Source organism: Scomber japonicus, chromosome 19 (assembly GCF_027409825.1).
Source record: "Scomber japonicus isolate fScoJap1 chromosome 19, fScoJap1.pri, whole genome shotgun sequence".
Classification (NCBI taxonomy): Eukaryota; Metazoa; Chordata; class Actinopteri; order Scombriformes; family Scombridae; genus Scomber; species Scomber japonicus.
In genome coordinates, this window is record NC_070596.1 from 16,088,959 (window position 1) to 16,101,167 (window position 12,209).

At 37.3% G+C, this 12,209-nt stretch overlaps 1 protein-coding gene across 2 annotated transcripts; it reads right to left on the reverse strand.

Annotated features, from left to right (window-relative positions):
• Positions 1–928: 928 nt before the first annotated feature.
• Positions 929–6,929, reverse strand: smad4a (SMAD family member 4a). 2 transcript variants are annotated; one of them, XM_053339449.1, is made up of 11 exons: positions 6,615–6,929; positions 5,527–5,819; positions 5,244–5,418; positions 5,089–5,118; positions 4,788–5,000; positions 4,401–4,508; positions 3,819–3,869; positions 3,519–3,702; positions 3,182–3,350; positions 2,794–2,932; positions 929–1,988 (listed from the first exon to the last, which is right to left on the reverse strand). In XM_053339449.1, the coding sequence occupies exons 2-11, from the start codon at positions 5,764–5,766 to the stop codon at positions 1,777–1,779; spliced, it is 1,521 nt and encodes a 506-aa protein (XP_053195424.1). In that variant the 5' UTR covers positions 5,767–5,819; positions 6,615–6,929; the 3' UTR covers positions 929–1,776. The 2 variants fall into 2 exon arrangements, with proteins under 2 accessions (XP_053195424.1, XP_053195423.1); XM_053339448.1 differs by lacking the exon at positions 929–1,988 and having other exon boundaries at positions 2,386–2,932.
• Between the last annotated feature and the right edge of the window lie 5,280 nt (positions 6,930–12,209).

Sequence of the window (12,209 nt, forward strand, 5' to 3'; positions counted from 1 at the left end):
TTAATATGTAGCTGTTAATTTGCAAAAAAGATTGCAAATTAATTAGTCTTGACTGACAGGAAACCAGTTTTCATTGTGTAGTTTTAAGCATCAAACAAGATATTAGCATATTAGATTATTTATTAAAAACCCTAAAACCCCTTTAAGCCATTACACTGAAGCTACTTTTAAGAAACTGGAAAAATGTCCTAGAAAATTTGCAGGAAAGTGTTACCAAAGTTCTTTATAGATGCTCACTCGTAGCAGTTTTAAGAAACCACCTCATATGCTAATATATCATTTATCGTTTTAACATTTGTACCAAATTACACAAAAATGTTTTGTAAAATGTCCTAAAAGATGAACTGTTACAAATTACTATCACATTTTTCAGAAAATTAGTTGAAAATTAAGGGATCTGTAAAAAAAAAATTAAAATAAGAGTTAACCACAAAACATATTTTGGGCAGTGTGTCACTTTGAGCCACATTTTTCATGGATCTCACCAAGATCATCATTAGCAAGAAAATACATTTAAACTATGCTAAGAGATTATATGGATACAAGTAACCACACATGAGACTATGAAACAAGACAAAATACTTTAAAAAATTAATAAAGTGCTAATGGGTACTATGCGGGCATCTAATTTAAAAATGACTATTCCAAATAATGATAATACACAGATGTGTCATATCAACCTTTTCCTTTTTGAAAATATTTTGAATAAACTCTGGGGTTTGAAAAACGTCCGTAGAAAACATCATTTGATAATGTCATAACAGCCTTGACTGGTTTTAGAATTACACAACACTTTAATGGTGTTGAAAGAGAAGCTGACGTCAGCTAAAACAGGCTTTTCAAACGCTCTCATTAAAAACGACTATTCAAAGGGGAATAATATTTTTTTTAAATCAAACAAGGACTGTCAGAAATGAAAAATATTGAAAATGACATCCTTACAAGAACATGAGTAATGAATAACATGATTTTACATAAATCTCCTGATCATTGAAGGGGGGAAAAAACTCCACTTACATGAAGCCATATCGGCACCCGAGAGCCGATGAAGGAGGGCTGGACCGGCAGTATACTCCAACTGAAATCAAATGTTCTTTTGTCAGACAGAGTTAATTATCAGTGTAAATACAACGCTTTGCCTTTTAAGCCAAATAGTTTGCCCTCTTTAGAAGAAATAGTTCAGAAAAGTAAGGTTGTCACTCAGTTGTGAGGATGCTTGTAAAAATGAAATATTAAATAGACGAGATGTCCACAGAACACAACAGTGAATAATTTCTGGTTTGACACTTAACATTCTGCTGTAATGACACAATGCTTTTGCACAGCACTACGGTTAAATTATTGAGACACTTTTTCCACCTTATAATTTCAGTGTGGACACGTTTTTTTAATTCATGTGAGTGTCATAATGTTTTTGTATTCTTCCATCATGTGCATCCTCTTGGCAGTATGTTTCCAGTGTACCACGACTCCTTCCCGTGTGACTCACATGTTCCTCCAGCTTTTGTTTGGAAGTCACTGAATTTACAGACCTGGAGTCTCGTTCATTATACTGGGAACTGCTCGTAGTGCTGGGTTTTAAAGCAGTGTGTTCAGAGTATACTGCCGGCCTTTAATGTCCTTGTTTCCACTCCTACAACCTACTCAGCTAGGCTTCCCTGCGGTCCTCCTTCAACTCCAAGCCTATATGTGGAGTGGTCTGTTAAAAGTAGAGTCAAGAGTTTTTTGTCTGTTTGTTTTGTTTGTTTGTTTTTTGTACAGTTTATGTCTTCAAACTCAGTCAAGAGGTTGAGGGTCAGCTATGGGCATGGTGTGCAGAACTTCATCCAGTAGTTGCAGAGCTCGGTGTAAATGGATCTCGATCCAGCAGGGTGTCTCTTTGATGCTTTGCCGTGGGTAGTCGGGCCCCCAGCCTTTCACAAAGCTCATCCGCAGGATACACAGCCTACGCAGGTCATCAACCCCAATGCCAGCAGCAGCAGACAAACCTTCAGGGGAATTACAGGCAGTAGCGATTAAATCGATGTATAGGCCAAACCTTGCCAAGATATGTTAGCAAAGTTACTGTTGCAGTAAGAGTTAGAATATACGTTGAAAGTAATTGATAAGCATGCCAAGCCTGAAAATATTTTGATCAAAACACAACCTAAGTTTGTTAAAGCCATAACTTCAACTCCAACTTTTTCACTCAAATGCTCCAAACCACAAAACATGGGTGCATTTATGCTTGTGGCTATACAATAACTAAACTTTCCTATTTGCTAAACATTGTGTTACTTTTGTTTTTAATTATTGAATTATCAAACATATCTCACAAACTTTTATGATTTATAATCATATTAACACTTCTTGTCTGACTGGCTTCACTGTCAAGACTGTAAAATGAAAGAAACATTGATGCCATGTAAAGACTAATTTATTGCTTTTCACACCCTGGTCCTTGTACATTTTGGACAACATCCTGCCCTTTAGCCATATCTCGCATTCTAATATTTTTTTTACTGTATATATGTTGACAACACATTCCTAACCAATATTTGTATTTTGCAACAAACTACAGCTGCACATCTTGGCTGAAGCATACAGTAGCTAGACTATTAATCCCACTTTTAACTGACACTGACTGCTGGTTTCTTTTCTTCTGCCAGTGCACATCTATAATTCTCTTGCTCACAATGCTGCCAGTAAGTGGAATAAGTAAGTCCCTTATATTAATTTGGACTTGGAGGATGATAATGAAAAGCAATAATAATACACTTGCTGAAGGGTAAGTGCAGCAGTAGGAACACTCACTAATGGCAGGGGCGATGCCTCCCACAGAGCCAGGCCCGGGAATATTCCCAGCCACCGCCGCTGCTTGGGCTGCAGCTGCTGCCTGAGCTGTTGCTGCCTGCTGCTGCATCTGCCTGTGGCACTGACGCAAGTCAAACACCTGGCGAGGACACATGGTATGGAATGAACACCAAGCATTGGACTTAAATGGCAAAAATGAATACAGGATGCTCCACATATTATAACGTGATTATGGTTACTCCTACTGTGAGCATAATTGATATTAACACAATAAATATGGTTTATAAAATGGCAAGACCTTCCTTAATTTAGAAATGAAATCACTTTATGACTGAATTATTTGGAACATTTCTGCGATTCACTGTATGAGCATGGTTCTGTGTCTCACCTTTATGTAAGCACTGGGGTAGATCTTGTGAACTGCATCTCCAGGAGCACGTCCGGCTTCTCGGTCTAAGTAATAGCTCTGCACGAACACTGCATGATCACTCAAACAGCGCACCCAAACGTCTCCTTCGCCTTTGCACTCCAGCTGCACACCTTTGCCAATGTGAAGCCTGAAAAAAGAAAAGACAGGGTGGAAAGCTAACACAGTCAGACAAGAGTGACATAAAATACACTTTGCTTGACTATCAATCACTTATCATACCTCAAGTCATACATCTAACAATCCTCGCTTCAGTGAGCTATATAATTGTAATGTCTCTCAGCATGTGGCTAAGTACCTGGCTCTCTCTATGTTCTCCGTCCTGTGGACATTGCTCAGCTGGCCCAAACAGAAACGATCTCCTCCCGAGGGATCCACATAGCCATCCACAGTCACTATCGGACATGTGGATGGCACCTTAAACGTCTCCCCGACCTGGACATCCATCTCAAAGTACGCAATGGAGCACCAGTATTCTGGGGCTGGAACAAAGCAACGAGCAACATCAGGTCAACTGTTTTGCACCAATTGTGTTACAGTTTTGTGATACATTAAGATTAAGTATGTGGTGTAATTCCATCTTCAGCTCAATACTTACCAGGGTGACTGGATATGGGGGGCTGGAACGCTATTTCATTAGTAACAGGCCCTGCAATAACATATCAAAATGAATTATGCAAAAGCAACTTTGGAACCATAACATTAAAGACGTAAAATATCATTTTTAAATTACCACAAATTGTCTATTAGTAATTCCATGAGTTGTCAGGGGTGGAGGTTGACCTAATAACTATGGCTGGTCTTCACTTTGGCCACAGTTACAAATTCTGTTCTGGTCTGGAAAAATATGATCTATTCATACCATAAGAAAGTCCGTTGGAAAAAAATATTTTGAAGTAAACCAGTGATGGTTTTTTGCTGCTGGTATCACTTTTACCCGTTTATCAATCAATTTTTTATATTGCGTAAAATCCCTCTAATTTGAAAAACAGCTAAGCAGGTCCCATCGCATAAATATGTTAATCCATAAATCAGCCTTTATCCGATCTGTCTTGTCCTCGAGTCACTGGTGAACTCTTAGCTCTGTGCTGTACAACAGGTTAATAATGTCCTCAAGTCACTGAAGTATTTGTGGACTATTTTTTCAGGCTTGATTTTTTTCAGTTCTCAATGTACTCACAGTAATGCCCTGTGTGAGGCATGGGCGGATGATGTTGTAGATGCCCATTCTGATGTTGGGGCACTGAAGGGGGGAAGCTGCTGTTTCTGCTCCAGTTTGGGGGAGGATCTGTAAATATACATTCAAAGTTGCAAAATGTGTGCCAATTTTAAGTCTGTTTTGTTGGTCTGAGCTTAATACTAAAAATACATGTTTACTGCATTACTAGTAGGTTTGTCCACTTCAAAATTCAAACAATTTTGCTGTGGACAGGTAATCCCTTTTTTTTTTTTTTTTAAAACAAAGCCATTATAAAATGACCTAAACCAAATCAAATAATGACACAAAATTGAAACTTTTACAGCATTTTGGTTTCACTTTGCTTTGTGCTTTTATGCAGTGTCTCACTTGAGGGTCCAGCACTGATGGTAGAGAAAGCAGAGGTTGAAGCTGAACTGGTGCCATCAACTGGGGCGAGTGGGGGGAGTAGAGCTGGACTGCTGAAAGGTTCTGGTGGACCTGGCCTTGACGGGGGATGCTGGATAGTCTGCAGGTGGCTTTCAGAGCTGGAGTGAGATGGCTGGTTATCATAGTCATATTCATCCTTTACCAAGAGTGGTCCTAGCAGGAGACAACAGACATAAATTAAACTGTTTTATGTCCACCAAACCATCAAAATGGAAAAGATAAAAGTGTGACACTTCCTTACCTGAACTGGAAAGGGTCAGTCCTGATAAGTCTGTGAAAACATTCAGAGGAACACATAAATCACTAAATACATTGATGTAGGTCAAATCCCAATAATGAATTTAATAATCTAAAACAATGAGATCTACTCTTATCCAACAAACCAGTGATTCTTACCAATGCCTGGGGAGACAACCCTTTCATAGTGGTATGGGTTGACACACACGTTATCACATTTGAGGTCAAAGGCATACTGGCAATATTTAACATGTTTTAATTCATTCTTATGTAGATCAGGCCACCGCCACAGCCGGGCATAGACAACATGGGGGAAACCTTTCCGCCCTGCAACCTAAAGCACAGAGAAGAAGATTGAATGAGATACACCGATAACGCTCTCTTACAATTACAAAGGAGTGTAACACAAAACAAATCCAGTACTGTTTATCTGATACTATACCTGTAAGCGTCCATCCAAAGTTCGTTGTATGGTTACACACTTGCTGGGATGAGCTCCATTTGTAGTGATGGCTGTGATAAGGGAGTCCAGCTCATCTTTCTTCTCCTTCAGTTTCTTGACAAGACTCTCGATGGCTCGCTTAGCAAAGCTTTCGCTCTCCCCTCCCTGGCGGTGGCACATCAAGCTGTGCACAATGCTTAAGCAGGCATCGTTACTTGTGGGAGTGTTCGTGATTGACATCTTGCTCCTTAGGTTTCAACCTTGGGGAGGCTTTGCAGCTGTATCCTCTATGCCTTTACAGAAAAGAGGAGGCAAGGTGGAATTACTGTTGATATAATGTGAGCTTAACAACCTAAAGCAGACTGCTGACCAAAATTTTACAATGCATCTGTGTACCACCATCACTTATTTCAGAGACCTGCTTATCATAGTTAACCCTCTTTGAAGTCAATTTATTGTACCTTAAGATACCCAGGCAACTCTCAAAAACTGAAAATATACAATATTTGCTTGACATGACATTTTACATAAAAATGAACTTTTGCTTTAGCATAAATGTGTATTAAAACTGGTAAACACTGCAATAAAGTTCACATGTATGCAAGCAGAACCCCCTCACTAACCCTTATCCACAAATATGGCCAATACATCTTGTCCAAAATGCAAAATGAAATAATGTTTTTAAGTGGGTTTATTATATTGAGATGAACGTAAAGTGGAAAAAAGCTTAACGTGAAGGTTTTAAGGGCATTTTTACAGCATACATTAGCTTTGATGGGTACCAGAGCTGCACAGGTAACCTCGCGTGTCCTCCCTTCACCATGCTTCAGATAACGTTAGTAGTGTGCAACCCAACATGATCTTCTACACTGAACAATCCTTTTATTACTTCTGTATATTCGATCAAGTTAATACACATCTATTGCAAAAGTGGTATTACTTCAGAACATTAACTATAACTAACATCAACGAGTTAATTGTAAGTGGTATCTGTTAGCGTTAGCCATCACTGGGCTTGCCGTAACGTTAAGTAACGCTAGGATGCATGTTTGATAACCTGAACCAAACACACTGATTTGTGGACTTACAGTGATTTCACCCACCAGTAGGGCACTGGGGACCGGTGGTAGACGATGATAAGAGAGTGGCTTTAGCTGCCTAAATGTTGCTACGCTATCCAGCCTTAGCTTGCGTTACTGTTATTTTGGCTAGCTGGGCTAACTGCTAATGCTAAAAGACATTCATCAGCTAACCTTCTTCTATAATAATCAGCTACCTCACGAGAGGTTATACTCTCACATTAGCTAAACGCGATCTCGTTTATCTTACACTAGGCTACATCTATAAATATATATGTATATGTATTGTAAGCTAACGTCAACACATTTACTGGTTAGCTGGCCACAAAATAAACAAATTTCTCTCCACCCACACCGCTCCGACTGCGCATGACCGCGTGAAATATGACAGGCAACACACAAGCAGCTACCAGCACGATATGATACGATTGATTAAATGAATAAATGAATGAATGAATAAAAAGTACGATTCACCCCTATGGTCATGCAGTGCAATTCAACACAGTTTCATTCAACACGATACAATGCAATACAAGAGAATGATGCTATGCAATTAAATATGGTGCAGAGAGTTTGATTGTATTTATTAAGCAAACAGCAAATCATAAACAAACAACAAAAATAAAATTTTACTTTACATTGCCTTACATTTGTTTTCCAATATACTGTTAGTAAGTATCTCATTTATGCTGTTTTTTAATCTCAAAAAAACATTTGGACCTCTCACAACAACTAAGAAGGCCTTTTCACAAGTCTGCAATAGTGAAGGGTTCTCTGTCTCCAGTTTACACAAATGTACTTCGTAAACCAAATAATTAAAACAGTTTAATAATCTATCTACTTATGCTGTGTAATAATTGTTCAAGCAGCACACCACAGTGTCATGTTAGCATGTTTGAGAAATAGTTTAGAGAGAGGAGTCAATCTAAATATCAAATGATTAGTCACATTTCTAGATAACAAAGGCATAGGGCCTCTACAAATAATAATATATAAATAAATCAGATTTTACAGATGCAAAGATGTCAGAAATGACGCATCACATAATCATCCCAAACTATATCCAGTGCACACTTTTTTTATTGGGGCCATTATTATATAAACCTTTATGCCGGTGCACAAATATGTAGCCTATCATGAATCTGCCGATAGTACACAGTGTTGGGTAGTTTAATGTAACAGCATTACGTAGTTAAATTACAAAATAAATGTAATTGTATCTGTTACAGTTACTGATAAAATATATATATATAAATTAAATTGATTGCAAAAGGGTTACATCCAAATATATTCTTTCAAATAACTGAAGGTCCCTCCAGACATGCTTTAATATGTATATACAATAACCTACTTTGGATAATAATTTGTGTCTGATGTGGTTTTTCCACAAAAAAAGTTCAATTAAAATCCTTAAAATAGGATCTATTCATTCTCACTGATTAAAAAACTTCAGACTCTATGAATATGCAAATATTTTTAATTTCAAAAGTTTAACTGCAGGACACAAAATAACTCCAACTTCACTGTAAAGTTCATCCTGGGTGTATGTGCACTGGAGGCATCAAGTTTACACATCACACTTGTTTAAGTTGAATATTGGACCAGGATAGTACCAAAATATTTGTGAGTCAAAAATATTCTTGTAGTCCCACGCCTTGATTTTTCAATGCCCAGCACAGACATATGTTCCACATTCACTAGAAGAATATGAAAACAGTCCTCTAGTGAATGTGGAACTATGAATATACATCATTTTGCACAGTGAAGTTCAAACATTCAAACCTGATAACTCTTAAATACAAATTAAATATACAGTAGTATACTCAGAGAGTTGGAGGATTGGGGCCAGTAATAGGGCCCACAGCTCTTCTCTGCCCCTCTGCCCCTCTGCCCCCATGCGTGAAGAGTTTAGTCAATTATAGTTACTTCTAACATATACATTGGACAGAATGCATACAGGGATGTTTAATAAACATTGAACTAACATTTATTATCATAATACAGTAAATTAGTAATAGTGAAATATTATGTCGCAATACCACACCCTGTAGGATTATTAAAATAATTATGATTAAAAATGTTTAAATCTATAAATTACAGTTTCCAAGAGAATTATGAAACCATTGGTAATAATGCTGTTGGGTGCATGCCAACAATATCTACTCAATTTTGAATGCATGGCCAACCTTGTCAAGACTTCAAATTATTTTAACCCCTGGATAATTGTCTCAAAATACATGAGGTTCTCTTCTTTTCTGGTGTACTGCAATATAAAGTCTCCCCCTTGTGGTTATAATTTAGTGTGACATTACAGTATTGGCAACAGCCTCCTGTCTTTTACGCTCTCTCTTCCATATCTCCCAATGATATGAACCATGTGTTTTGCCCCCCCCTTACCCCTGAACATTAATAGCTGTGAGTGCACAGTCGCACAGTGTAATAAAAAAAAAACAGCCCACACATTAACACGCTCAATTGTGTTTACTCAGTTGTCCTTTGCCAAACCATGTTACCAAATAAATGATACACAATGAATAAAGCTTCTGAAATTTCAATTATGTATTCATAATTTTCTTCTGAACAGTTAAAATGTTTTGTCTTTCATAAATATCTCACAAACAAAACAATACATGTAATTTAATATCATAATTACATACAGTGTGGATCAAAATATCATGACTGTACCATTAGTAGACTGAGATATTACAGTTAACAAATGTTTAGATATGAACTTGTATTACTTTATAATACTTTTTACTTAACATTTTTTAACATATTTCATAAACATACCCCCATTTAATGTTATTACAATAAGAAAAATAAACTGAATTATATGACATTAGTGTACCTTATTATTTTTCAACATAAGTAATGTAATGTTTTGTTTTTTTCACTTGTATTTTTATTGAAGCGCTGTTATTGTTCACACAGTTTATGCAGTTGTGTGTTTCAGATTTCCATAAAGCACAGACAGCACAACAGAACACAGAACATAAGGAACCAGCAAAAACACAGTGAACATAGCCGTGAAAATTAAAAGACAGTTGTGCGTAAAGTGCATGAATTTAGTGTAAGTGTAAGTGTCCACTACACTGATCCTCTAAGAGTTGTCTGATAAGGAGTTATTATTGGAATTGGTGAGCACTTCTAATTTACCTGAAATAATTAAGTTTCAGAGCAAACCTAATTGTTTCAAGTTGGAGAGTACTTGGCAAGTCATTTAGCCTATGCTGTGCTGAAGGTGTTTTTGTGTTTCCTAGTGTTTTAGTAACACTTCTTTGCTGTTATATGGCCAGTTTTTATGGCACCTTCAAGGTAGTCAAAGTGCCTGATGTGCAAAAAAATATCAACATTGGGTCTGGTTACAAATCATCTAAAAGAAAATCAGTAGCAGGTTGATTAAGTTTTGTTTTATTAAAGTTATTACAGCCTACAGAATTGACCCAATACCTACAAATAAAATAAACTACGTGTTTATAATGCCAAAGCAAGAGGTTCTGGTCAACAGGATGTCCAGAGTGTCAAATCCTCAGTATTTCTGAATCGTTTTATGATGAGTCATGAGCTTACAACAGTATGAGGCCAACATTAAACTGCAAGAGCAATAAGCCACTATGAACAAAGAAGTCAGGGATATTGCTGTTTTTATGAATAGTTAAAAGTTAAAATATAATTCCAGGTTTTAAAAAAGGGTCCACTTGGGAAATTTTGTTCACTGCCAGTTGATATCTCTGCCCTGCACACTTGGCCTATGTAAATCTATCTGCAGAGTAAGGATCCTATTAAGTCAGAAAGTTCCACAGTGTTATTCCATTATTGTTATCTGTTTCCAACTGTTAACAGCAGAAGCTAGGTGATGATGTGACATGTATTTTTCCATTTGTACTGTTGCCGTGGCCTTGATAAGGGCGTCAGCTTGCCCGTGTCAAAAAAAGGAAATGGGAGGGTTCAGAGGGCACCAAGCAACCTGATGGCAGCATTGTCAATAGAGCTTGTTGGCGTTGGAGACCAGGAATCTGACACCAACTTCTCACAAATGCTGCCACTTGGAGTGGCGTCTCATCCTGAGTGACGGTTTACAAGACTCCAGGCTCTGACACCTCGTTATCACTATGGCATGGAAGCGGGTAAAGAGAGGCCCGTCAGGCATGTGACGCCAGAGGGATGGGGATTAAGGTTGTTAGGTGGAGAGTGCTATGATTACCTGACCATGAAACAACACCTCAGGGTGTAAGTGATCCAAAATTACTCAATGAATAGATTTATTTTCAGATATTTTATTTTTACAACCAAAATAACATTTATGTTGGTGCAAGAACCAAAAGCAAGAGATGGACGGCTGATATAAAGAAACTTTTCACAGCAGCTGACAGTAATGTTAGGTAAGAAAAATTGGCTACTGCCCTGAAAAGCTCCAAGACATTGTAGAAATTCTCTCCAGTTCAAAAGCCATCAAAAATAAAATTTTTGCAAGTTTGGCAACTAAAGAAGAGGGGGAAATGTCACAGTCTTTAAATCATGTGGCTCCAAAATGCCACAGGGCACAAGAACAAATGATACCATTCATAAATCTGAAGCATGTATTGCTACTGCTTATAAAGCATTTTGGCAAGACTGTGATTCAGTTGATATTGAAATTAAGAGACTTTTCGACATATCAGTAGTGCAAATCATTGTAATCGATGTAGATTTTTCTTGAAAGAATAGCTGGAGCTTCTCAACTTCCGTACTAGGAATCCTTTCTGCCAGAACAAAATGGGAAACAAGCTTTGAGACAGATCTGTAATGAAGTCTGCAATAATACATGGCCTGTGGAAGATTCAGTCTTTCAGCATATTCTGTTCCCGCACTCACCCTGAAATAAACCATCATGCGAACTTCAATTCTGTCAGATTCTTAACCTTGAAACTTTGCCTTTAGGGTACATCATCTGTGCTTATTCACATCCTACTAGCATATTTCTAAAGTATTCAGAAGGATGTCATTGCAATTGATACCAGTGCTGTGCTGAATGGGACTGAGGCCATACTTGCAAGAATGTTGTCACTCACAAGAAATAATTAAATGTCTCAAAAACCACGCTAAAATACAAAAACTGGCAAATAATATAATAAATCATTCCAGTACAAGATTTGCAGCACTGCTAGTAAAACTAATCTAATAACCACTAAAGATTTGCCTTTATACAAACGCAAATTTACATCATGTAGCGCAGATATGAGCCATCCCTATTTTACAACTAAATCCAGATTTGTGTTTTTACACACCGCTGTAGCTGAGATGTTACATATTGTGGAGATAAGCACATGAGCAGATAAAACGATAGATAGATAGCTAGATAGATAGATAGATAGATAGATAGATAGATAGATAGATAGGTAGATAGATAGATAGATAGATAGATAGATAGATAGATAGATAGATAGATAGATAGATAGATAGATAGATAGATAGATAGATAGATAGATAGATAGATAGATAGATAGATAGATAGATAGATAGATAGATGTTTTTGAGATGATGATTGAAGCATCAGCCTGATTTCTTTTTTTTAATCCATCAGTGCACAGTCTCTATCTCTGTGTAACAGTGTCACTTTCAGGA